The 27,275-nt window shown below is 41.6% G+C and overlaps 4 protein-coding genes across 6 annotated transcripts; 2 read left to right on the forward strand and 2 right to left on the reverse strand.

The window, feature by feature from the left end:
• Window positions 1–793: 793 nt before the first annotated feature.
• Window positions 794–9,399, reverse strand: znf646 (zinc finger protein 646). 3 transcript variants are annotated; one of them, XM_042396952.1, is made up of 4 exons: window positions 9,025–9,399; window positions 4,644–7,460; window positions 3,347–4,426; window positions 794–2,177 (listed from the first exon to the last, which is right to left on the reverse strand). In XM_042396952.1, the coding sequence occupies exons 2-4, from the start codon at window positions 7,250–7,252 to the stop codon at window positions 1,286–1,288; spliced, it is 4,581 nt and encodes a 1,526-aa protein (XP_042252886.1). In that variant the 5' UTR covers window positions 7,253–7,460; window positions 9,025–9,399; the 3' UTR covers window positions 794–1,285. The 3 variants fall into 3 exon arrangements, with proteins under 3 accessions (XP_042252886.1, XP_042252887.1, XP_042252885.1); XM_042396953.1 differs by lacking the exon at window positions 9,025–9,399 and adding an exon at window positions 8,708–8,779; XM_042396951.1 differs by lacking the exon at window positions 9,025–9,399 and adding an exon at window positions 8,189–8,360.
• znf668 (zinc finger protein 668) lies at window positions 8,780–11,972 on the forward strand. Its single transcript, XM_042396954.1, has 2 exons — window positions 8,780–8,864; window positions 9,422–11,972. Exon 2 carries the CDS (start codon window positions 9,430–9,432, stop codon window positions 11,437–11,439), a length of 2,010 nt encoding a protein of 669 aa, XP_042252888.1. The 5' UTR covers window positions 8,780–8,864; window positions 9,422–9,429; the 3' UTR covers window positions 11,440–11,972.
• Window positions 11,973–12,861: 889 nt separating this feature from the next.
• LOC121887505 lies at window positions 12,862–13,438 on the forward strand. Its single transcript, XM_042398303.1, is given in 2 exon segments — window positions 12,862–13,105; window positions 13,107–13,438. Coding segments are annotated over 2 exon segments (426 nt in total). The 5' UTR covers window positions 12,862–12,928; the 3' UTR covers window positions 13,356–13,438.
• Window positions 13,439–13,974: 536 nt separating this feature from the next.
• Window positions 13,975–25,707, reverse strand: LOC121887299 (circularly permutated Ras protein 1-like). Its single transcript, XM_042398026.1, has 20 exons — window positions 25,172–25,707; window positions 23,905–24,162; window positions 22,165–22,398; window positions 21,908–22,054; window positions 21,712–21,786; window positions 21,534–21,607; window positions 21,031–21,216; window positions 20,875–20,916; window positions 20,619–20,708; window positions 19,649–19,800; window positions 19,452–19,533; window positions 18,808–18,938; window positions 18,555–18,639; window positions 18,357–18,463; window positions 18,140–18,252; window positions 15,760–15,871; window positions 15,108–15,248; window positions 14,397–14,490; window positions 14,277–14,303; window positions 13,975–14,154 (listed from the first exon to the last, which is right to left on the reverse strand). Exons 1-20 carry the CDS (start codon window positions 25,293–25,295, stop codon window positions 14,065–14,067), a joined length of 2,364 nt encoding a protein of 787 aa, XP_042253960.1. The 5' UTR covers window positions 25,296–25,707; the 3' UTR covers window positions 13,975–14,064.
• Window positions 25,708–27,275: the final 1,568 nt, after the last annotated feature.

Below are 27,275 nucleotides of genomic sequence, written 5' to 3' on the forward strand. Positions count from 1 at the left end.
GTGGCTGAACAGATTCACAAATCAGAACATACGTAATTAAAAAAAAAAAAATTACATACAAGAAAACATGAAATCAACATTGTGTTTTACAGTATTACAAGTACAGTGAGAGGAGGTCTGTTCACATTTAACTGCTACAGTCGACTTACATTTCAGGCACTGGCACTTCAACATAACTGATGCTTCTCAAAAGGTTGGATTTACAGCATGTGGAGCTGCAACTAAATGTTGGAGTGAGTGAGTCATGAGCAAAAAAATATAAAACGTGTTGAAAATGGCACGAGAGAATAATAAAAATGCTATCTATGCTCAGTTTGAAGAAACTGACTCTCTACAATGTTTTACACGTCAGGTGCGTTCCTTTTGAAGGTTTACCCTGAGTGCTGCCGATAACACGCCATCCTTGGCTCATTCATTCCTGCCTTTTTGTAACTGAGCTAATGAATTACAAATCGACTGATGAAGTTTCCTTAAAGGCTACATGAGTTTTAGAAGACAGCTTTTTCCTTTTTTACAACATTCATAAAAAGTTTTTCTATTAAAATATGCACATAAAATAACAGGAATAAATTAATAAATACATCCATTTTAGCATACAATGTCACTTAATGTGAATATTATTAGCAGTACGACTATTTACTTGATAATATGATTTTTAGTAAATCACTTTGTCACTGACCTTTGGACACACCCAGAGGTATTTGACTTAATAATAACAGGCTTGTCCTATGTGAAATCCCAAAGGAAAGTGACCAGTCCTTCAACACTGATGCCTAACAAAAGGATTCAGAGATAAATATAGTTTGTTTATTTTGTTTCCTAAGGAACTTACAGAGGCACTGAACACAATTATACATAGCAAGAGAGGAGAAATTCACCGTTAGAACAGTACTGTCTTACAAAAACATGTTATCAGTCTTACACGGACCTGGGCTGCACTTCTCTGTTCGTTTTGGTTGCTTGGTTTGTTTTGTCAGTGAGGAATGAGCGGCGATGTTTTTAATCACTCGCCCTGTATTCTGGGATCCTGTGTATTCATTGAAAACATTCAGGCTTTATTAAAAGCTGACCGATAAACCCTCTGGAGACTGTCGCCATCTGTTGTGGAGGTAAGACTGGAAGCCAGTCATGAAATGTGCACGCCTTCAAAAAGGAGCTTCTGTCAGGACAAAGGAGCACTTTCTGAAAAAAAAAATACTGTTTTACAATTATTGATAGAGGAATAAATTAGAGATAGATAAGAGGACCATATGTCCTCTTTTTTTGTAGATTCGGCAATCCTGCTTCAAAGGAAAGACCCCATGTCTAAGTCCATAAAGGTATTAGCATCCATGCTGAAAGAGGAGTCGTAGGTCTGGGTGTTCTGGTGCATCTTCTGATGGTGCCTCAGGTTGGACTTGCTGGAAAAGCTCTTGTCGCACAGCAGGCAGGCAAAGGGCTTCTCTTTGGTGTGGATTCTTCGGTGACATATGAGCTGAGTGGACACGCGGAACGCCTTCCCACACTCCAGGCACTGGTAGCGCTTGGGCTCCGTGTGAATGCGGCGGTGGTTCTTGAGAGCCATCAGGTTGGTGAACTCTTTCTGGCAGACGGAGCAGAAGAAGGAGCCCGTCTTGTGGCTGTTCTTGTGGTTGAGGAGGGAGCCGGCGTGGCGGTAGGTGCGGCCACAGTGCTCGCAGACGTGACTCTTCTCCTCTGCACCGGCAGAATCGTTATCCTGGGAATCGGTGATGCTTCCTGGAATGTGGGACAAAGGTGGTGGAACCTGCTTGGGAATCCTGTCGATCCCTATGGTCTGATTTATTCCTGAGTCCCAGCAGAAGTCGTTATCTACAGGTTCATCCACGCCTTGTGGATAGGGGCCCTGAGCCCTGTGGTGCATGTCCTGGTGCTGCTGGTAGCTGGCCGTGGTGGGAAAGCTCTGCTGGCAGATGCTGCACACCACAGAGCGTTCCTTAGAGTGCATCTCCATGTGGCTCTGCAAGTGTGCGATCAGACAGAAGGTCTTGCCACACTCTGGACAACAGTGACGTCTCATCTGGGAGTGTATCTGCAGGGTGAGAGGATCAGGAAATGTCTGGAGACACAAGGTACAGTGGTGCAGGTTTTCGGAGTGGGTCTTTTTATGGTTGAGGAGGGAGCCAGCGTGGCGGTAGGAGCGGCCACAAAGGTCACACCTGCAGCAAGGATATATTCATGTTCAATCCCTCATAACAAATTGCTATCAAGATCATATAAAACAACAATAAACTACTATACTGTCAAAATAAAAGCCTGACCAAAGCTGGATTTTTGAGGCCAATACTGATATTGATACATTAAAAAAACAATAATGATCTATCAGCTGATATTTGTTTTTGTTTTTAACAACATAATTTTAATAATCAAGGATGCCTTAGTTACTTTTTAAAGATCTGAGACAAAGATATTTCCTAAACGGGAGATTTTACAGTTAAAGGATAAACTTGTCTGTTGAACAAATGATATAACAGTGATATCAGGGTTCATACGTTAACGTTTTTCCACTTACCTGGTCGGGAAAGTTAATTTTTACTTGCCTCTATACAAAATGTTTTATTTATTAGTGGTTATTGGATAAAAAAGACTTAAGTTAACTGTCATGTTTAATCTTTATCTAAGTAAATGAAACAGAACATGGATACAGAGTGTCATAGATGTGAAGCAACAAACATTCTTGCATATTGAAAATGGTTTGACCCATCCTCTTATTTCACTGATCACTAAATTCTTTTGATCAGCGCAGTTTCTTCCAAACAATAGAATGGACTCCCTAACCCGATGGCAAATACATTTTTTAGACTCACTTCTTCTAGGCTTTCTGATCCCTCTTTAATATTTCTCATTCTCGAGAGTATTTGTGGCAATGAAAAATTACACGCTCAACTGATTCCTCTATTTGACAGTGTTCACATAATCCCGAGGGATGTTTATTTCATGCATCACACTACAAGCCTAATCAATGTCAGCTAATATCAGCCAATGTTTCTGTCTGGCCAATTTATCAGTCGGGCTTTCAAAATTATAATAATACTAAGACCCTGATGAAGGCCACAAGCCGAAACGCATCAGTCAACTAATAAAGTTGTTCCTCATACTGCAAGTGTTGCGGGAGTTCTCATCTTTCTAGACTTATTTCCCTTCTCCGTGCACCTTGGAAGAAGGTGAATCTGCATCTACAAAATTATACTTAATCCAACAACATTCAAAATAAAGGTCAAGACAGCTTTGTTAAACAAACTATAAAAAAATATAAAAACTGCCCAATTATGACCCAAACACAATATAAATAATTGCATATTCAGTTCACAACAAGACAGTAACTCACATGAAGCACTTGTCTCCCCTCTCTGACTGCTGGACTCCAACTCTCGTTGAGTTCTCCTGACCTCTCCGGCAGCGGTGTCTCTTCAGGCCAGACCTGCCCTGGAAACTCTTTCCACACGCCGGACAGCTGAAGTGACTCACAGCCCGGTTGTGGACCTTCTGGTGGTTGTGTAGGATGCTGGCAAGGCGAAAGGCCTTCCCACACGTGAGACACACATACTTCTTCTTCTGCGTATGGATACGAGTGTGATTGCGTAGAGCCATGGGGTTCGTGAAGGGCTTAGAGCAAAAGGTGCAACTGAAGTGTCCTGTCTTGTGGGTATTTTTGTGGTTCAGGAGGCTACCTGCGTGGCGGTAGCTACGATTACATATGTTACACGTGAAAGGCCGCTCTTCTTTATTTGGGGACATATTTGTTTGTACCTCACTACTGCCTGACGGTCCATCACAGGCATGGGCTTCCAGTTGGTCAACAGACAGAAAGGCCTGCTTGCATTGCTTGCACTTAAAGGCTCTAGATTTAAAGCCTCTCCTGCCTGCAGCCCCATCCTTCCTGAGGTCTGCACAGACGTGGGCTAACAGCTGCTTCTTTCCCCTAAAGCCTTTTCCACAGTTTTGGCAAGAGTGCTTTTTATATGCAAAGTGGGTGCGTAAGTGGTTCTTTAGTGCCAGTTGATTGGAGTAAGTGTTGTTACAAACAGAGCAGTAATATTCACCTGTTTTATGAGAGTTTCTGTGGTTGACCAGACTGCCTGCGTGGCGGTATGTACGCCCACACTGGTCACAAGCGAAAGGTCGTTGGTCGCCTGTGTCCTCTGATTTGACTGAAGTCTCAGATTTTGTTTGTACCATCTTTTCTTCAGACAGCTGCTTACAGCGCCGGACTGAGGTAAAAGCCTGACTGGGGTTTTCAGTTGAGGACTGCATTCCTTCATCTGACCTTGTCCCATTCATCTGCATGAGGGCCTGGATCTGGTTGTTGAGTTCCTGGATTTTGGCTTGGTTTTCTTTGTGCCTTCTCAGGTGGTTCAATAGCTGCTTCTGAATTTTGAAGGCTTTCCCACACTCATGGCAAGTATGCCTGGGGGAGGAGACAAAGGCATGTGGTTAATTCTGTGTTTGCACAACAAGGACTACACAAGGAATAGAGCCACAGTGAAAAAAACACATCTGCAACACAAAAAAATGCTTTTTTTGTTTAACAATTACAAATAATTTCCAACAAGAATTGACAACTGGCGACACAACATATGAGAATTTTGTGAGAATTCATGATATGCACTCTTGTTGGAACTAACCTCTTAATATCAAAGTGGGACCTCTGATGGTTTTTAAGGGCCAACAGGTTGTAGAAACGTTTCTGGCAGACGAGACATCTGAACACACCTGTTTTATGGGATTTTTTGTGGTTAAGGAGGGAGCCAGCATGTCTGTATGATCGCCCACACTGATCACATTTATACTGACGATCCTCTGTATCCACAGTGTCTTTGACGTGACTTGTTTCTTCATGCTGGGTGACATCGTTTACTTTTATTTCCACTTTACCGTTTGTTGACTCATCTTTCTTTCCAGCCGTGCAGCCATGGTTTTCAAGATGATGGTAGCTGGTGCAAAAGATGCCACAGCTGCCGCAGATGATACTCTGCGCTTCCTCCTTGCTTCCAGAGCCAGCGCTGTTGTTCACATGTAAATTAGTACTGTTATTTACCTGGTCTGTGTTGTGTAGAAGCTGATGAGTAATCAAGTCCTGCCTATTGGCAAAACTTTCCCCACATGTACTACAGATAATCATCTCCCCCGGCTCTTCGTCTTTCACCTCTTCATGGGAGGACATGGAAGAAGGCCCTGAGCTTGCAGGAGTGTTGTGGGACTGTGTGTGTCCTCGGAGGTGGCTCCTGAGAGCCCTCATGCTGGTGTAGCTGTTTCCACATATAGAGCACTGATAAAGATCACCATCATCATCCTCCTCGTCAGCATTATCACCTTCTCCGCCACCGTTCAGCTGATCACTGCTCATATTTTCATGGAAACTCTGTTCAAAGTAACTTTGGTCATGGCTACCGTTCAGACCATGAAACTCTACATTACTCGCTGGATTTCCAATGGCACAGTGGCCATTGCTGTCCTGGAAGTTAATACTACTGTCATAGTCACTGCTAGTAGTGTCATGTTGCTGCTGTAGCAGTGGACAACTGTGAGACTTAATACCTGCAATATCTGCAAATGTCTCACCACAGTCTGCACACATGTGCCTCTGCATCAGGTGTTCATTGTGAGGTAGATGCACAGTCATGTCTTGGGAAAAGTCCTGATTAAACTGCTCATGGTACAACGCTCCATTGCTGTGGTCAAGTCCATTCTCCTGGTCGATACCAAGTGCAAGGTGAGTGCTGTCCTCTTCCTCCACTTGGGAAGAGAAGCAGCCCTGCTGGTTATCCAGAGTCAGAGGCTCTGAGGAGAGCCAATCTCCCTCATTGGTGAGGCTAAAAGATGACGGCTGAGCTTTGTGGAGGCGAAGATGACTTTTGAGGGCGGCCAGGTGAGGATAACTCTTTCTGCAGATGGAACACTGGTAAATCCCGACCTGATGTGACCTTTTGTGGTTGATGAGGCTTCCAGAGTGGCGGTAGCTTTTCCCGCAGATTTGACACTTGAAGGGACGCTCATCAGAATCTACAGTAGTCTCTTCAGTTTTGTTTTCATTGTCAGTGTTTTGTGTATGCACCAGAGCAGGATTGAGAATGTTCACGTCTATGATTGGGGGTTCTCCCTGAGTGCTATTGGAAGATGGTGTTCGATTATTAGAACAGTCCGAGTACACGTGACCGTTGCTTCTAATCTGCTCCTGTGGCTGATCAAAACCTCCAAGATTATCTACTGATGACACGGAAGGAACATTATTTATAGGAGATGCATAAAAATTTGACTCAGGTGAAGCAATGCTATTGTCGTATGAAATATTATGGTTTTCTGAAAAGTTGTCTTGAAGCCCAAATGACACAGATGAGGAGTTGTGCATTTGGATGTGTTCCTGGAACTCTTCATCATTGGGAAATAGTACCTGACACAAATGGCAAAAATTAACTGGAGCATCCTGGCTCTGAGGTGAAAACTGGTCCAGTGATGTGCCTGTGTATGACCCGCCCATCGAACTGGGGTCTGCCCCGCTTCTTGCCTTGTGAGTTCTCTGGTGGCTGTAGAGGGCAGCCATGTTATTGAACAGTTTGAAACACACCGTGCACTCAAACATTCCAACTTGGTGAGTCTTTTTATGATTGGTCAGGCTTCGATGGTGTATATATGACTTATCACACAAATCACATCTGAAAGGTCGATCTGCGGCATCATCAGAGGTCTCAGATTGTGCATTATAAACAACCCCCACCTTGTCCTCAGCTGGGCTGTTTTCTGTAGAAATCCCAATGCTGGTCGACTGCTCGTTCAAATGATGCGGGTGATTATTTTCAAATTCATGTTTATTTTCATGTGTGGCATACTCCATATCTACTTTCCTATATGACTGCTCCTTTACTCTCCTTGTGAGATGAACCCTCTCATGTGTAGCAAGTTGTGTTGCCAGACGAAAAGCCTTCCCACATTCTGCGCAGGAATACTTTTTCTGAGAGGTATGGCTCCGTAGATGACTTTTCAGGGCCAAAGCGTTAGAGTTTTCTTTACCACAGATGTTACATTGAAAGGAACCCACATCGTGAGTCTTTTTGTGGTTAGCTAGGCTACCGGCATGCCTGTAACCACGTCCACATTCATCACATTTAAATTTGCGTTCTTCCTCTTGTTGAAGGTGAGCATCCATGTGTTCAAGCAGACTGGGCATACTGGGACATACCATGCCACACTGTTTGCAAGGAAACCCTGTTGTCCTGCCAGGGTCTTGCACAGCCATGACAATATAATGATTGAAATAAGTGCACCAGACACAGAGTGTATGAATATGCAGGGGGGAAATGCATTAGATGCCTTTCTTGTCCTTATAAAAAGAAGACAGTTCTTTACAATAAAAGGTCCAAGGAGCATCCAGGGAGGGGACACTGCAGATGATTTTGATAACTGGATCCACTGGACTTGGGTTTAGGAGAGGCAGGTGAATCAAGCTGTTGGCGACAGAAGAGACATGAGTTTGAGATATACATTAACAACTCATGTAACTTATTTTTCACAAGATTGCTCAGTATTCAATCTGTTTTATATAATACTCTACACATGATAAAGGGTACAACAAAAAATAACTGAAATATTTATATATATATATATATAATTATTATATAAACATTTATAAATATTTTGTATTCATACAATCATTCTACAATACAAAGTAACAACTTAACCAATACAACACACCCATGTCAGTTCTGTACATGAACATCTCATAATTTAGATTGAGATTCTCTGATCTACATTTGTCAAAGTCGACAATAAAAAATAAAAAAAAACGCCAAGAAATTTTAATTTAAATGCGTGTTTAGCAGCATGTAAGCAGCATCATGGACAGGCTGCATCTCTGCACGAGCAGGCTAATTTGGACTAGCTATGTCAATAAACCGGGACACCAACGCCTCTCTCTACAAATTTATCGCCACAGCAAATGGCCATATTCTCCGACTTTTTAAAAATGATTCAACTTGAAGGCGCTCATCCTCATCTTACTAAAACGACGAGCAAACAAACGAATCACAGTTGAATTTGTACACCAGAGCAGTGAGCTAACGTTAGCGCCCTACCTGCTAGCTAAACAAACATTGCACCAAAAAAGCCAAGAAGTCGTTTTTTTTTTTTTAAAAATGCGGGATCACAGCGGCAACAAATGCGTCAAATTAAATACCTGCAACAGTACTCGTTCAATGCACGCTCCTGATGATATATATTCATTCATTATTTTAAAGACATCATTTTTATCTAAAGGGCAACCCCCCCTTTTTAAACAATTGCCTTTTTTTCTTCCATCCGTATTTCCACATTGCTCTTGTTGCTAGGGAACAGGAAATGTGCAGCAGTGAAATACTTCCCCCTCCAAAGTCGCTAAAAGTTGATGACATAAAACGGCACCCAGCGCTGTGTTAAAGTTATCATGAAGAACAAATCAAACACAAATAAAAAATTGATATATCAGTTTCATTATACTGCACTTGGTTTTATCACACGTAGCTGAGCTATTGACTGACACTAACTTTTTTTGTACAGTAATAATTTTATCTCCAGCTTAATAAGCCATTATTGTCACAAAACGTGTTAAATTTATTAAAAACAACCTGGTTTTATCAGGTGGTTTCTAGTAAATTTATATAGTGCTCTTTTCGATATATATATTTTTTTACATTATACGTATTAAAATGTTGCACACTTGGCTTGCCGGGAGCTGTCGTCATCATGGTCCTAGAGCCGTCCTACTTCATTCTGCAGCCAGTCAACACGGATCATCGTGTCTTCACAAGAAATGCAGTCGTGTACCGAGACGCTTCTCCAGGCATTATCGACCAACTATTAATGTCCTGATTCAGGTAAGAAAGACCCTTTGAGTCTAAAAATACAGACACGGTGCAAAGACAGAGCTGATGATGCCACTATCGAGTGAGTTGGTGCCGCCGGTCCTAAAGCCAGCCATTTTGAGTTTGTGAAAAAAACAAATTAGCAAGCAAGCTAACGAGGATGAATACGTACATGTTGTCACCGGTTGTTAACGCTGTCGCATCGACGCATGATTGATCGATCCGTGTCTCTGGCCGGACACATATCAGTCATTCACACACTCAGTGATCTTTGTCATTGCATCGCCAACTTCCTCTGGCATCAAAGCGGTTAGCTTATTGTCCCTGAGGTCCTAATGCCAGCCATTTTGTGACTTAATGCACACCCACATATTTCTGTTATTATGTTATAATACAGATTTTTCCTGGTGCAGCATCAGTCACTGTCACTGATTATCATCTCTGCTAATTCATACCTGACAGGAGTGTGTCTATGGAACAAACTTATCTTACAGTCTCCTAATGCTGCTAATAATCTATTTATAGAATTATTGCAGTGAGGATTTTTTTTTTATATCATCCCTTTGCAGATATAAAGATGACCTCTCCCCAGCCTGGCAGCCCACCTCTTGCAGAGCAGTACACCCCTCCTTCACAGGATGAGGAGAGCCCACAAGAGGAAGAGGTGGTGAGAGATCAGCCTGCAAAAAAACGTGGCAGAGGCCGGCCTCCGAAAGCCAAACTGTCATTCAAATGCTCTTCATGCACAGAGGCTTTCAGAAGTCTGTCAGCTCTGCGGAGTCACAAGCTTTCAGCCCATGTAAAGGACCGTCAGCAGCAACACTCGTGTTCTCAGTGTACTAAAACATTCTCAAGCAAGGCTCAACTCTCCAAACATGAGCGCACGCACTCAGCCCAGCGCCCCTTTCAGTGTCCTGACTGTCACAAGGCTTACAAGACGCCCACAGAGCTGCGCAACCATAGCCGCTCTCACACTGGGGAGAAACCTTTCGTATGCACAGAGTGTGGCAAGGCCTTCATGCAGGCTATATGTCTGAGGATCCATATGACACAGCATAGTGGAGAGCGTCCGTATTCTTGTCGTCAGTGCTCCAAGAGCTACCCCACCCTGTCTAAACTGAAGGTGCACATGCGCTCTCACACTGGAGAGAAGCCATATTTCTGTGCTGAGTGTGGTAAGAGTTTTGCCGACCCCTCCGTGTTCAGAAAACACAGGAGGAACCACCAGGGCCATAGGCCGTACGCCTGCGTCGAGTGTGGGAAAACTTACACAGAGCTGAAGGACCTGAAAAACCACGAGCGCTCCCACACTGGAGAGAAACCGTACCTGTGCTCAGACTGCGGCAAGGCCTTCTCTCGCTCCTCCTCTCTGGCCTGCCATCAGCGCATTCACTCCCAGAATAAACCCTATCAGTGCGAGCAGTGTGGTAAAGGCTTCACCCAGCTGTCCTCCTACCAGTCTCATCTCCGCACTCACTCCGGAGAGAAGCCGTTCCTCTGTCCACAGTGTGGCAAGATGTTTTCTGATCCTTCCAGTTTCCGTCGCCACCAGCGAGCCCACTTGGGTTTCAAGCCCTACCCTTGCGATAAGTGCTCCAAGAGGTTCCGGCAGCCGGCCGATCTGGCCGTGCACGAACGTGTTCACTCTGGAGAGCGGCCTTACAAATGTCAGAGCTGTGACAAGGCCTTTGTAGCATCCTGGGATTTGCGGCGCCACATGCTCGTCCACACAGGTCTTAGACCCTTTTCGTGCACTGAGTGCGACAAGTCATTTGCGGAGCGCTCCAGCCTCAACAAGCACCGCCGTGTGCACTCCGGAGAGCGGCCGTTCAAATGCGAGGAGTGTTTGAAGTCATTCGTTGTGTCCTCAAGCCTGCGCAAACACGAGAGAACTCACCTGGCTGAACAGTCTGAACAGCAGCAGCAGCAGCAGCAGCAACAACAGCAACAACAACAACAACAACAACAACAACAACAGGAGACAGAGGCCGGGTCAGCCTCAGGCTTTACCGGCCACACAACTCTCCCTCAGTTCTCCTGTACTCACTGTGATGCTACATTTGGTACCTGGGATGAAGTTCAGGCCCATGAAAATCTTCACTCCATTGACTCCACTCCTCCAACTGTTACCAAAATTGTGCCCCTGGGCTCACATGTATGCGAAACCTGCCAGGCGGAGTTTGCACAGCTGGCAGACTTGCAGGAGCACGAGAAGCAGCATCCCAAGCCGAGGCCCCACCTCTGCAACAGCTGTGGGAAAGGCTTCCTCAACAAATCTGGACTGCGTAAACACCAGAAGATCCACTCCACCAGCAAACCTCACAGCTGTCCCCACTGTGGCAAAGCTTTTCTGTTTGCTGCCTATCTTCGTAAGCACTTACGGACTCACGCAGACGCTGTCCCAGCCACTTCACTCACAGACATAAACATTATTCATACGGACCCACTCCCCTCTCCTCAACCCCCCAGTGAGGTTACCCCCACCACTGTTGAACCCAGCAGCATATCCCTGACTGTTCCAGTGACTGTACCTGTGACTGCTTTTCAGGCTCTGCCGGAGTATTTGGTCAAGGAAGAAGGACTTTAAGCTTCTTTTTTTTTTTTTTTACTGCTGTGGAATTTTCATCCCACAAATATTTAGCCAGAGGCCTTAAATCTTTTTAGATGATGGGTCTGATTTCAACAAAAAAAAAAAAAGTGTTATTTTTCGCAGTAACTCCCTTCAAACCTTCAAAAAAGTTCAAAATGGAGTTCCCTTCATGTTAATTGTTAGAGCTTTGTCATTGTTTTGTACTGTCATGATATTTGAAAGATGTTACCTATGATGTTGTTGATGTTTTAAAATATATGCTGTACTATCAGTCGCCTACTATGAAATTGTCTTATTTGTTGTAATCTCTTCATAAATATGTGGTGTTGCGAACATATATGCCGATCAATGTAAAATCTCACTTAAAAATGTTGTGATGTCAGGTAAATGTTTTATAATACATTTTAAGTCCAGCTTCTCTTAAATCCTTTGCATTCATTCAACTTACATTTTGTTGGGAAAAAAAATATTTGTAACTGTTTTACTGTGTAATTATTAGTAATAACCATCATCTAATTATTAAAAGAGTTTAAAAAAAAACAACAAATTCAGTGGCATTCCAAAATGTTCAAGAAGAGGAATTAAATTTTTTAATATAAACAAAAAATGTGTCTTTGTTTGTTTCTTCATGTTCAAAACCAACTTGTGTTCATGTTGAACCAGTTTCAGTGTTGGTGCAGTTTTTCCAATGCATGAAGATCTTAAATGTTAAAGAGAGAGATGCTTCCAAGTAAAGTGAGGTCAAGTCAACACATCATCATGGTAAGAAGCTGTATCACATCTGGTGATGACTGACATTTCTTGAACCCATAAAAGACAGAATGCAGAGCGAGTGATAGTATTCCATTAGCAGGCTGCTATTTAAAGGTAAGCTCACTTATCTGCTACACTTTATTCCCATTAATGACAGTTTTACCTTGAAGTACATTAAGAACCACTTAAATCCAGACGCACAAACAGACGTGTGTATATTTGCTGTGACATTTGAGAATGCTGAAATGAACAGTTTTCATGCTTAATGCTTTCACGCTTCCTTAAAGTCGACTTGTGAGCTGCTGGAGCTTTGTTGGTTCGACAAATGAGAACACGTGTACTGGTAAGGCTTTCTTTTGTGTGTTTGCATTGCAATTCATAGGTACTTTACATTTAAAGATGGACATTTTTTGAAGGATTATACAGAGAAACTCAAAATGATAAGACTTCTGAGCCAAATATCTAAAAAATGTTCATTATATTCTGTTCCATTTCTGCACTGACTTGACTGTCGTTTTGTTAGTTTTATACTCTGATCCTGAAGAAACAACATTTGACTGTAACTTTATTTTTTACGGTTGAAATGACAAACTTAAAACTGAAACCTGAGATTAAATTTCTTCATCCATTGAAAGGATTTCTCGTGATAAATAAGCAGAACTGAAAGTGAAACAGTCTGTCATAAATATGGATAACTTCCCTACTGTTAGATACCCAACAAAAGCCAGGAGTGATGATGGCAGCCATAGTAACAGGTCTCATCCCCATCCAGCAGACGGCGGTGGATGCCACCATCATCTACAAGTGCCGCTCCCTGTGGTTCGGCCTCCTGTGCATCCGCCTGGTGATGCTCTTCCTGGCTGAGCTGCCATTTACAAAACTGGACGCTGACATTGCCTGCGACGGCACCACGCAGGGTCAGCATCTGCACCCGAGCCTGTTTTAACAAACACCTCCATAAGGCTATGATGGTGGTCTGGAACTTCACCTATATCTTGGTTATCCTTTCTGTCCTGCTCATGGAGCTGTTTGCCTCCCACCTGCCCTCCCCAGCCCAGAAGAGGAGCTCTCAGATGAAGATTGATTGGGAGCTGGAGGCTCAGGGGAAAGAGGAGGCTCAGGTTGTGCGCAAAGACACCAGAGGCAAGACGGTCATATAGATCTCCACAGAGACAGAGGCACTGTGGGCTTCTACCTGTTGAGCATCACTCTGCATATTCTGGTCGAAACCTGGTGTGTGTATGTTCTGCTTCCTTGGAACCTGCCCGAATTCAATAATTGTCCATACAAATGCTCGACAGACATCTGCTCTAAATTACATGTTTGTGTTGTGATGGCTGCACCAGAGAAACGCATGTTTATTTATGCTTTGGCTTCCATCTCTGGCATGATTATTGTTTGTTCAGTCCTATGCTCACTACCTTTGCAACTTTTAAGTACTGACAGTTTTTTTCTCTGCAATATTCTGATGTAGTCTTAATGGATATGAACACATTTTGATTGCGTAATCCTAATCAGAATTATGTTAACTGTTGTGTTGGAGGTTCATATATGTTGTTGTGAGATGTATTTTGCTGACACAAAAGGATCTAAGTGTTAGCTGCATGATGGTGTTTCTGAGTCAGGTTTTTCCTGTGTTTTGGTCAGCGTGAAAACACAAACTGCCACATGGATGGTGTGAAATACACACCCATGTTCACTGTATACTACCTCAGCAGTTTTGATATGCTTAGAAGTGTTTTTCTGGATACAGATTAACATGTTTTAAACTGATATAATTTACATTGTGAGATATTTCAACAGACTTTATTCAGCCAGATAATCAAACAGCGGTATTTATCTTCTAGTGAGGTGGCGGCTGACAGTTGGCTAGAGTTTATGTTTATCCTTCAAAGAGATAGACTTCCTGTTGCTGTGCTTCATGGTGTAGAGCAGCGCTGCACCAGCATCTGTTAGAGACTGGTGGGAGGAGAAATAAAGAAGAAATATCAGACAAGTTAAGTGATAGGGGCAAATTATAAACAGGTTCTAGTACAGAGTTATATCTAAAGTGAAGGATGTTATGACACAACGTGCATTACCTGTGAGTCTGAAACGACAGATTTTCTCTGGAAAAACAGAAGAGTGAAATGTTTAAGTGAGGTGATTCTAACCAATGTCAGGCACTAAACCTGATACCAAGAAGACTGAGAAAAACTCACCCGTGTGAAGTTATGTATGTTGTTGTATATTGGCTCCATGGTTTTAACCCATTCTTGATATGTCTGTTTGTCTTCTGCACTGCGGTTATGCTCTCTGCAAACAAAAACAGACACACTTTATGGAGTATCTGCCAAGCCTTAGAAACACTGTACATCTAATAAACAGAATGCTCTCTACCAATAACATGAAGTTGATTGTAAGGAACACAAAAGAAAAGAATGCCAGACAAACAAAACTATCTTTTTAAATGAGCTAAAGGCCTTGGGATCCCTGAACCAGGAAGGAATGTTCATAGATAAAATGTGAATGCTCTCAGTGGCATAAAAAAAACAAGAGTTCATCAGGTTAAGATGTGTTTCAACATTTTTATGACTATCCTCTACTGAGGAACACATCCAGTTGATCTGATTTTCATTTACCTTTAAACTCACTTTTTATTTTTGCATCTGGTTTCGCTCTCAGTGTCTGTTTCCAAAGCAGTCATCCGATCTCATATTTCTGCTCATGTTATTTGATGCAAAACGTTCTTACACTTATTTTTATTTCACCTGCACAATTACTGGACTTACTGGACATAATCAGTTCTGTAATTTTTCCATCTTTTGGCTTTTTTCTGTGTGTTAAATATGCACAGACATAGAAAATTAAACCAATTTGTCAGACCACACACTAATGTCAGTCACAGTCCCTCCATCCCTCCTGTTACCCACATCGCTCTCTCGATCAGCTTCCTCTGCAGCTCGCCTTCCCTCCTGGCGTCGAGGAAGCGTCCTCTGACAGCCAAAGCAGCGCTGGCCTGTGACGAGTTGAGCTGAATGATGGCCAGAGACAGAGAGGACAGGACCGTCGAGCTGAGAAGGAGGGCCACACTTTTATCAGAAGAGTGCTTCTTAACATTTACAGCTTCAGCCTTGCCATTATGTTATTGTGCTATACAACACAGGAGCCATTTTGTAACTGCTCAGACAATGAATCGCATGACCTTCATTCAGCATATGAAGCAGGTAGACTGAGTCGAGAGGTTCAGCTACTGTGTGACTAAACGTTAGAAAGGAGTAGAAATGTGATTTATATGGTGTGATAATTTCTGCACGATGTGAAGGCTCCTGTATCTCAGCAACAGCCAGTCTCCTTGGATTTTCAAATATACTTTGCATAAAGGTTTACTGAAAATGGTGTAAAATAATACATCTAATCAGTCCTGAGGGTGAGAACGCCTCGTTGATGAGAGACGTAAGAGGATAATGACTTGTTTAAGCTTACAAGGAGGACACAAGGATGCAAATAGCTCAGCGCAACAGTGATGTGTGTGTGTGAGGCAATCTCAGAGCACCAAAGTAATTATGGAAACAACATCATCACCTGTCATCAGTAACATCTCGTTCTGTAGTGAACACTCTGAGCATTGTCTGTCCGTTCCTCCGTCTGTACCTGATCTGCAGCTGGATGGACACACGGCTACCAGAAGCCAGCGCTGACACTAAAAAGAAGCCCAGAATTAACTTACGACAGTTTAACTTTGGAGCAGAGGGGAATTGTAACTAAAATCCAGGAAATATACTGTACGCTAAGGTGATTATGGGAATCAGACAACCCACTGGCTTGTATGAGGAGTCAGTGGTCAGACAGGAAAAACCACCACTGACTCCTCTAATGCCCCCCACTCACAGCACAGTTACTCCGCTCAAGCAAGTGTTCAGCAACCCCAAATTTGTTTTAAAGGACAGGTTCACATATTTTCAACTCTTTCTTAAAAATACAGTCAGGTGTCCATGTGAACATTGAAAGAGGTTTTGCTCACTGTAATCATTCGTCCTGTTCATACTGACCATTAGAAGTTCCATTCTTAATGTGCTTTCAGTATAAGTGATGGACAAAACCCACAGTCCTTGCTTTGTGCAAGATTATATTCAAAAGTTTAAAGCTTGAGATAAAGCTAAAGCTTGAGTGATTGACTAATTTGGACAACTGAGGCCTCATGTAAACTTTAGATAAACTACTAAATACATTTTTGCACAAAAAGAGGACTGTGGATTTTATTTTGCAAACATCTCTGTAATAAAATACAGGGAATGTGTAACGTTTTAAATGTTTATTTCTCACACACATCTGTTGTAAAAACATGGAACTACTTACATTTTGAGAATTAGCTGTTTTTAACTGTCTTGTCAGGGAAGTGAGGAAGCAAGAATCAAAGGAGAATCCATCTTTTAGCCATGAGTTTGTAAATGTTAATGACCTTGTTATGATCAACCGGGATGTCCCTCTTAATGGGCAACAGCAGAAGATCTGAGAGCCTTCCTTCTCCACATCTGTTTCTAAGCTGAGTCTTAATCAACTTCAATGATTGCTCGACAGATGCCGTTGTCACTGGCAGCTTAGATTGCACTGACCCAAACATAATAAAACAATCTAAAGCGGGTGTGGCTGAACAAACTAGTGAGTAGTACTGTACCAAAATCAACTGAATGGAATAATGTCAACTACAACAACTACAACATGTTTTAAGGGCGCTTTACTTTCCTAATGGTCAGCCTACATAAAGGATAAAATAATTTCTACCATAATGGCCAGTTTACTCCATGGTAAGGGCATCTCATAGAGCACAGTATCTCATGTTCTTCACTGGAAGGCCACTTCAAAATGTTTTTCTCCCCTACAGTGCACCCTATAGGGCACTTCACCATGTTTTTTGTTCATCAAAAGAGCACTCATCATGGCATCATGTTCTCTCACATGTGGGGGCACCCTAGAGGGCACTTAATCCCTCTTTTTTCAATGAAAGGGATTGCAACTCTGCACTTCAGTATGTTAGACTTAGGGGAATCCTAAACTGCACTTTTCCCACTATTTGTTCACTAGAAGGGCACCCATACAGAACCTCTAGCTCACCCCATTACAACGGTATCATAGGGCACTGCATTACATCTTGTGGGGGTACTTTACAGGGCACTATCACATTTTCTTCCACTGAAAGGGCCCATGAGGGCACTTCATTCCAGATTGTCACATATAGAGGCCCTCTTTGGGCATTTCATCCTGATTTACCCATAACTTAGACAGCCATTACAGAACTTTGGCATGTTTTCTCCTTTGTACGGGCACCTTAGAGGGCATTTTATCATGTTCACTGTATTTTTTTGTCCTCTGGGCCACCAGCCAATATGTTTGTAACAGCCAGTATGAACAGGAGGACTAATTACAGCAAGCAAAACCTATTTCAGTGTTCATTGGGCTCCTGGCTAGACTTGAAAAATGGTGAACCCATTGTTTAAATTATTAAGACAAACTTATTGACAGACAAGTAACAGTTCTTTGTTTACCTCAACAGTTTCTGTCGCTGTCACTCTTTCTCAGACACTTAACAGGCAGTGGTATGACATCCAGATATACATATTCTTGTTTTACCAGAGATGGCAAAACATGGACTTATGTTGTTGCCCAGCAGCTTTTTTACTGGGCCTATTTTCTTATTTTTCCTCTATCTAGGTCTGTTGTTCTCAGATGTAATGATTCTGTCTCCTTTCATAATGTTGTCTCTCTTGCAGTGATCTGAGATTAAGACTTTTCTTGGCAGCAACAAAAATCACAATTTTGCAATGTTCATCAAGACCTGGCAGCACATATCACACTACCACCTGTGATATTCATGAGAAAGGCAGAAGAACATCAACTGAAACTACCAAAGTAAACAAACTAACAGTGTCAGTCTGGCAGCGATAATGTACCAGTTTTTTCTCACCTTCTGCATCATGTTCACTGGCTCCAAACTGGAAAGTGATCTCTGTTTTTGGGTCCACATTCCCCACCTCTCTGGTCCCTTTATGTCCTGCCTCCTTCTCTCCTCTCACACGCCTGGAGCAAAAGAGAACATCAGGAAACCAGACCAGTCCATGAAGCATTCAGAAATACTAGTATTTAACATACACATATTAATAAACACATATAAATATTCTCACAGTGCTTTGGGCAGCAGTAATGTGACAGTACAGTGTGTCGCTGTTGTCCTGTTCTCAATAATCTGCTCAAACTCTGGATGCAACCTACTGGGACTTGCTATTACCACCTAGGGGACAAGAGACAACATATACAGTCAACATGAGAAATGCAAGATTTGATGTGTTATGTACATAATAAAAATAATGGCACTCTCTTACTGTTCCTCCAGTGCGATCAGCGAGCGTTCCCAGCTCATCCAGCCGGCAGTCTGTTCCCTCTATAGACAGCACAGACACTGTCACGCTACAAAAGAAGGATATTTCAGTGTAAACTTTATTACAACACATCTAGACCAGTCTAGTCAAAAAAAGACCACTCCCATCCTCATTAGTGCTAGTAAGTCTTCGTATTACATGATATATTTAAACACTTGTTTCCATTCTTGATGTTGATTTGCAGATGTGTACTAACCCCTGATTGGCAGCATATTCTCCCAGCTCCTGGTAGAAGATGGTGGATGAGAGGAGGGTGCGAGCATCGTTATCCTCCACCTCTAGATTCCCTAAGTCTGTGTTTGCCTTCCCGTCTGTACAGATGATCACCTTCAGGATCAGCAGGGATAGATTGGATTGTTTAGAGCGTAGCAAAATCAAAAAAGCTGAAATATGATTACTAGAACTAAGAACTAAGAACCACAGCAAGGTTTTTGCATGTTTTTGCCTAATTACTTCAAAGCATGTATTTTTTACATTACAGGAAACCCCTATCCATTCAATGTGTAGACTTATAATGTGACTTAGGCAAAAACAACAGCTGACATGAAGTTGTATCTTTCCCAGGTAAGTTTCAAGTTTAAGCTGAACTAAAATGAAGGGACATTAATGCAACCCTGGAATGCATGAAAAATACTTTAAAATATCAAATTTGGTAACTGAGAAGAAAAGAAAAATTATAGAAAAACTGTCTACCAGACAAAACAGTGTTATTAAATAAAATAAGTACAAGTGACAAACAATGTGTGACATGTGACATGTTAAGTACATACGACCTGTAAATGGGCTGAAACATTCAACTACACTGAACTGGTCATGCAAAGACTGAGCAGTCAAACCTACCTTGGACCCTGGCTGTCTGGAAGCCATTGCAATGGCCAGGAGAGCAGCTGGACCCAGAGCTGTGGTCCCACTTTCAGTTAATCTTTCAAAAAAAGAAAAAAAAAGCAGAAAAGAAACAGAAAAGATACATCTGTCATTTAACATAACATTACTATGATGTGATAAAAGACAAAAGTAATCACTGTTTTCCCTCTTACCCCAGAACTTGTCTCTGTAAGAAGTCCTTGGTCTGTGACAGTGGAGGTGGACTGGGGAAACTGGCAGCAGCCGCTTTCAGATAGTCACTGTCAGTCAGCTCTGCGCCGCTCAGGAAATGTGATGTGAAATTGTCGTATCCATGCATTGTCACCTGATACAAACATCAGGTGATGAAGAAAAGCAATAGTAATAACCTGCATGTTGTGTCTATATGAGAAAATTATGGTAATTCTTTATTTAATAGACCCTTTAATTTTATACTAATTTCCTGAGCAATTTGCGGTCGCATAATGGCAAGTTTTAGGACATTTTACAGAGAGGGTGGTGCAATTTGGTACAAATTATAAGAAAATACAGAAAAAAGTGCAGTTGGTTAGTGCCAATTTGTTATTATCTTAGTTCATATGTAGTTGTTAATTTGCAAAAAAACTTAATAAATTAGACTCTTTTTTTAAAAAAAAATCTGACAGAAAATACTTAGTTTTCAGTGTGTAGTTTTGTGTGTTAAACTACATATTAGCATATAAGGCTGTTTCTTAAAAACTCTATAATGAGCACGTTTCCTATAAACCACCAAATTACATAACACTGTCAAAAGAAATGTCCAGTAACTACTGTCCATAAAATTACTGAAACAACCTAATATGTTAATATATCATTTGACATACAAAACCACACACTAAAAAACCAAATATTTTCGGACAGTTAAAGAATTGTCAAGAGTCTAATTTATTTACAAGTTTTGCAAATTAACAACTACGTAAGACAAACATAATGAGTGGGTTCTTACCCAGTAAACACCCTCTCTGTAAAATGTCCTAAGAATTACCAGTTAAATACCTGCAAATTACTAAAATTTCCAGGAAATTTGTATGAAATTAAGGGACCTGTAACATAAAGCGTCACTGAAATTATAAACTGCTGGGTTTTTTTTAGGTTTTTAAGATCCAGCCAATGATGATCATGTACCTGACAGCTGAAGGTGATGAGTCCCACTCGTATGTCAGGTTGTTGTACACTTAGCCTCTCAACACACTGAAACACGGCTTCCTGGACAAACTGGTTTGAATACATTCATTTTTAAAATCGCCAACAGCATCTTGATAGCATCTCTGGACAATTGTTACCATTGTGATACACTATATTGTGCATATACACAAAGCAGAAAAAATGTAGATTTTCCAGTGAATTGTACAATGTTGTGTCACTTGGGGAGGAAACTCACCTGTAGACGGGATCTGTGGACAACGTGCTCACCGTCTGACACCTTAAAACAACAGAGACTAATCACTGTCTGCATGTGAAACATCACAAGCTGTATTTGTGAATGTCCGCAGTCACAAATATCCGTCCATTAGCAAGAGTAATCACGTGATTTTACCTGGCAGGTGAGGCTCATGGAGCCTGAGGTGTCGATGCAGAAGAGCAGCAATGCGTCAGCAGCACTCAGGGGTTTTTCATCAGGAGTGAGCAAAAAGAGGCCATCCTGGTAACCATTTGTGGGACACTGTGGTATACTGGCAGGACTGGTCAAGTTACAGGACTGACAGAAGTAACACACATTAACCTGCAGTAAAGCATAAAGAGAGAACATTATTTAAATTACCACAAACATCACCGACAGCCACCGACTGAGACATACATCTTACAAACCAGTCTGCAGTCTGAATCAATCAAACTAATCCCAATCATATTTGTTTCATTAAGTCATGATCAATAATACTGATGCTTGAATGCCTCTAAGAATTCATCATGTTCCCTATTCCCCAGTAATGATTACAAGGTTATTATTCACATTTGAAATCAATGACTCTTAATCATGTCACCACATAGTAGTATTGTGGTTTTAAAATATACTTTAGGTCAAATAGAAGATTTAATTACCATGTTGTCATAGCCGGAGTCCAACACAGAGCCGCACTGAGAGCAAGAGGTGGGTTCTCCTTGTATGGGCTGCACTGAAAAATACACAAACACCATTATAAGCTAATAAGACTGGAAATCAAACCATTGTAAATAGCCAATAATGAATATTTTATGGTGATGATAAAAGTTTACTGACCTCTTTCATCTGAGAGCAATTTTCCCAAACTGACAAGCATCACATTGGGATTTCCTTGCAGAGGCCCCTTATCTGCTGATCATGAGTTGCAAACAACAAGTGAGCATTTTGTGTTACATTAGTGGTTAGAATAACTATAAAAATTATCTTCCCTTTGAGTCATTTGATAGCAGATAGACATTATGTTCATCTTTACCGGTAGTTGATGTGGTAAGTGACGGGGCTGAAGGTAATTTCTGAGAGGATGAAGAAGCTGAGTGGGTTGAAGGTAACAGCACCAGATACTCTGGTACTGACCTCATGAATGAAGGTCTTGCTGGGAGAGGTGGGGCTGTGGACTGAGCTGAGAGCAGAAGAAATTGATCTGTACAAGGCTGCGTCAAATATGGCATTCACTATGTTGTATCAAGTTAGATTTGAGCACAAAGTGGGACAACTGTCTTGTTGGTTTACCTGATGTCTGGCCTGGCACACTGCTAGTAACAGCTGGCAGGTTCACCTCGCCTCCAGTTCCTTCTGGGATACTGTATGAATAGTTTGGGTCCCAGGGCTGGGCATTTAAATCCGGCTGATCTTTAGGGAGGTCGTAGGTAAATATCTGATTGTTGGTGTTGGATGAAGGGAGTGGCTGGCTGTAAGGAGGGGACTGGCTGTTTGCTGCAGGTTTCATGTGTGGTGGAAGAAGAGCTGTATGAAATAGACAGAGGCAAAGTGTTAAAGGAATAATTCACTCCCAAAATTTTAAACTGTCATTAATTTCTAGAGTGAAATTTCTACTCATGTGCATGTGCATATATCACCACCTTCAAACTAAAGGTGTAAAGGGCTGCTTCATCTAATCATCTTTCTCTGGGGTGCACAACGGCTCAGTATCAGTGTCAATACTGACCTTATAAAGGAGCATCTGCCATGAAATGACTGAATCACATTAACAGTTTTAGTTTCTTTGTCAATGTCACTGACAATAGAAAAATAAAATTCACTGTTTTCTCTATCAGTTACATCCATTTTGTCTCTGGCCTCATGTTACCTTACATCAAAATGATCCCTTTGAGTTCCATGTGATGAGGTTTACAGATTTTAAAGTTGGGGGAAAAGGGAATATTGGATCAGTACATAGTAGATACTGAGATACTGAGCTAAGTTATCGGGAGAGAAAAAGTTGGATCAGTGCATCCCTAACCTCTGGTGGATTCTAATCATGCAGATGTAGATTCGATTTTCGAAGTGCTGCCTCTGCGATTTCCTTCTCTACCCCAAATGAAATGCACCTGGGCCCCGGTCAGACAGAGCGCTTTTTAGCAGCCTGGGGTGGCTTTTTGTAATTGTTTTCAATGAGAGTGAAGCTTTTTGCTTGCTGCTTTTGCGTTGCTGAGCACCTCATTTTTTTGCAGGAGCACCCTGAATGCCTCGAGTTGAGTTCTGTGGTGGTGACCACAACAAGTGGAGGCAGCAATCATGAAGGACAAACCAGACTGGTCTGGGAAAACCTAGTGGTGGCTGTTGCTGGATACCTGGAGCTATATGACTTTACCAACCGTAGTTACCATGATCTGAACAGAAAACAGCAGGCCTAGAGTGAGTTTACTTCACAGCAAAATAGCGGTTAGTCTAAGGACAGGTGATTTGGTGGTTGCCTAGCAACAATAAAAAAAAAAAGGTTGTAGCAAGCTGCTCTTTTTTTAAATTGTAGGCTTCGACAAAAAAGGCACCTCACATTTTGCAACCTGCAAAAAGCGCTCTGTCTGATCAGGGTGATATCTCAAAACCTGGACAAATAAATCAAGAACTATCTGCATGATTAGATACCACTAGCAGTAGTGAGAAAATATATTTATATGTAATATGTAATTTGACTGAAGCAACCCTATAAAACCCCAACAAAGTAAAAAACATCCTTCAGTTTTCTCCCAACAGCACGGGCAACTTAAGAGTCAAACAACATCTCTAAAAGTCAAATTTTTCCCCATGATGTCCTGGCCAAAGCCAAACTTTCCCAGTTAAATAAAAGCTTTTAAAAAATGTGTATTTGAAGGCCCTGTTAATCTCAGCGGAGTTGGTTTATAGAAGTCAACATTGAATTTTGAGGTGAATTACTCCTTTAAGATATCAATTGCATCTATTGTATTTGAGATAATACTACAGTACAGACACTGAGCTTGCGCCATTTATTGTTTCTCAAATTCACAGTACCTGTCTTTCGAGGAGATGTTGTCTGTTGAGGAGATGTAATGATGGAGGAAGCTGCCCCTGACTTACGGTGAAATTCAGCATTCTCATAGAAGGGAGTGGACTTCACAAGCGTCCTTACTCCCTTACTCTTCTCCAACTGTTCAATGATTTGGAGGGGAAAGGGGGGAGATTTTGATGATTTGACTTCTGCAGAGTTTGTCGTTGGAGGAGGAGGAGGAGGAGTGCGAGGGCGAGTCCGGTTAACGGGAGGTAGAAGTGCTAAAAGGAATGGAAATAAAAGATTATATACATACAGCTAATTTGTGAACCATTTCTTGCAAGAGAAGCACAGACAACACAACTGGTGCAGTGATGACCTTTGTGCAGTGAAGAAAATGTGACTGAGGTGGCAGATGGCTTTTACTGAAAGGAATATCTCCTCTAAGATAGACAGGAGAGGTTGTGTGAGTCATTGATTGCATAATACTTAAATGGTGCTTAACCAACTAGTCACTTGGATACTTTTACACAGGTATGTATAATCTTTGATGATCAAAATAGAGCTGCAACGATTAGTCAATTCAATGGTCAAATAATCATTTTAGTCATTTTTTAAGTAAAAATTAAGACAATTTCAGCTTCTTAATGTGAAGATTTAATGCTTTTCTTTGTCATACACAATGGCGAAATGAATATGTTTGGTTTTTGGATTGTTAGTCAGACAAAACAAAACATCTGAAGGCATCACCCATAATTTTTTACTATTTTCCGACACACATTAACCGTTTGGTTAATCAGAGTGAGAAAATAATTGACAGATTAATCAATAATGAAAATAATTGTTAGTTGCAGCCTCAGTTCAAAGCACTTTTTCTTTTATGAATTTGTTTCTTTGATTCACTTTCTTTCCTTCAATGTCTAGTCAGTTTAGTGACTTCATTTCCCAGAAATCCTTTTGAAATCTGTCAGTAGCAGGTGATACTGTAGCGTCAGTGACAGCAGAGTGAACACTTTGTGCTTCTATAAAGGATTTCTTCAAACTGGTGAATTAACAAGTTCTTTGAATCTGAGACACTAAAATCTGATGTTTCCAGTTTCTTCATGTTTTTTCTTTTCTGGTGTCAAACTCCACATGAGCTGCACAGAAAATATCTCTGTATTTGGCTGCTGTTCTGTGGGATTGAGAAAAATCCAACCAAACAGCAAAGCGTCTTTTTTTTAAATGAGTGTCAGTGTTATAGGTTTGTTTTTTCTTGTCTTGCTTGGAAATGTTTGAGAGAAATCGCACCTGAGCGTTTAACGACATGGGCAATGGGTCGTTGGCCGTCTTTCTGACTCAGTGCTGGCGGCACATAAACAAACCCACAAGCAAATTCCATCGTGATTCTACCTGCCTGTGAGAGAAGGGACATTATTTAACAGAGTGAGATATACTTCACTCACTTCTTCAACACATAACACACATAATTACAGTCCAATCCAAAGTAATCAAAGTAATTGCTGTCCAATTTTCTTACATGAGCATGTGGACATTCAGTTTGTAAAATGTTGACACACCTGGAAAGTGCTTTCATTCTAGAAACATGATCCAGACATTGCAGCCAACATCTATCCTCAATATAATATAAAATGGACAATTACCTTTTAAAAATAAGCAGTTGAGACGTACTTACGCAGGCAGATCGCTTTCAATTCTGACAATACAGTACAAGTCTCCCAAGTCTCAGAAATGTTTCAGTTGCAGTATAACAGCTTGTCATTCATTATTTGTGAGTCAGACACCTTGTCCAACAGGTTTATTTGCTTGTGAGCATTCTCTGTTACCAGTTTAGTAGGTATGTGTCTGTGTGTGTGTGTGTGTGTGTGTGTGTGTGTGTGTGTGTGTGTGTGTGTGTGTGTGTGTGTGTGTGTGTGTGTGCAAAGCTGCAAGGTTGGCAAGGTTAGTCACAGATTTACTCCCTAACTCTGGTTAAACATTTTCATAAATATAAATAAAATGGGTTGAAGAAAAGCTCGATTGAGAAACAGGGAAGCAGATTCAGTTCAAGCAGAACTCTAGGTGGGCGGCCATCTGCCTTGACCGGCTGGGTTGAGAGAGAAAGAAGGAGGGAGAGGGAGAGGGGGGAAAGAGACATAGAGAAGCATAATAATAACAATAATAATGATAGAAGTATCACTAATAATAATAATAGCAGGCATGGGTGTCAAGCAGAACCACGGGGGTCCCTGCAGCCATGGTCCATGGAAGCCTGTGATCCATAACTAAGGGGTCCATGACCCTGATCCATAGGAACCTGTGAGGCGAGAAAGCACAAAAACTCATGGGAAGTGCCCTGGCAGTCTAGGCCTAGCAGCATAACTACGAGCTGGTCCAAGGCAAGCCTGGCCGGCCCTAACTATAAGCTTTATCAAAAAGGAAAATTTTAAGCCTATTCTTAAACGTAGAGAAGGTGTCTGCCTCCTGGACCCAAACTGGAAGATAGTTCCATAGGAGAGGAGCCCGATAGCTGAAGGCTCTGCCTCCCAGTCTACTTTTAGAGACTCTAGGATCCACAAGTAAGCCTGCATTCTGGGAGTGCAGTGTTCTAGTGGGGTAATAGGGTACTATGAGCTCTAAGATATGACAGAGCCTGACCATTAAGGGCTCTGTAGGTGAGGAAAAGGATTTTAAATTCTATTCTGGATTTTACAGGAAGCCAATGCAGAGAGGCTAAAATGGGAAGAATATTATTTCTTTTTCTAGTTTTTTTCAGTACATGTGCAGCTGGACCAGTGGATGAGGCTTTAGAGACTTGTTAGAGCAGCCTGATAATAAGGAATTGCAATAAACCAGCCTAGAAGTAACAAATGCGTGGACTAGTTTTTCTGCATCTTTTTGAGACAGGATGTGCCTGATTTTTGCAATGTTACGTAGGTGAAAAAAGGCAGTCCTGGAAATTTGTTTTATGTGGGAGTTGAAGGACATATCCTGATCAAAGATAACTCCTAGATTCCTTATGGTGGTGCTGGAGGACAGGGTAATGCCATCCAGAGTAACTATATCATTAGATAATGTGTTTCTAAGGTGTTGTGGGCCAAGTACAATAACTTCAGTTTTGTCTGAGTTTAGTAGCAGAAGATTGCAGGTCATCCAGGTCTTTATGTCCTTAAGGTATGCTTGGAGTTTGGTTAGCTGACTGGTTTCATCTTGGTTCATTGATAAATATAACTGGGTATCATCTGCATAACAGTGTTTCCGAATAGTATTACCAAAAGGAAGCATAGATAAGGTGAATAGTATTTGGTCCAAGTTTTCTGAGTACTGAGGGACTTGAGGAAATACATGCCAAAACTTAACAGCATGTTTTAAACTTAAGGACTTTTGTTCTTGTTGTTTTTGTTCATTTTCTTTC

This window comes from Thunnus maccoyii, chromosome 20 (genome assembly GCF_910596095.1).
Source record: "Thunnus maccoyii chromosome 20, fThuMac1.1, whole genome shotgun sequence".
NCBI classification, from domain to species: Eukaryota; Metazoa; Chordata; class Actinopteri; order Scombriformes; family Scombridae; genus Thunnus; species Thunnus maccoyii.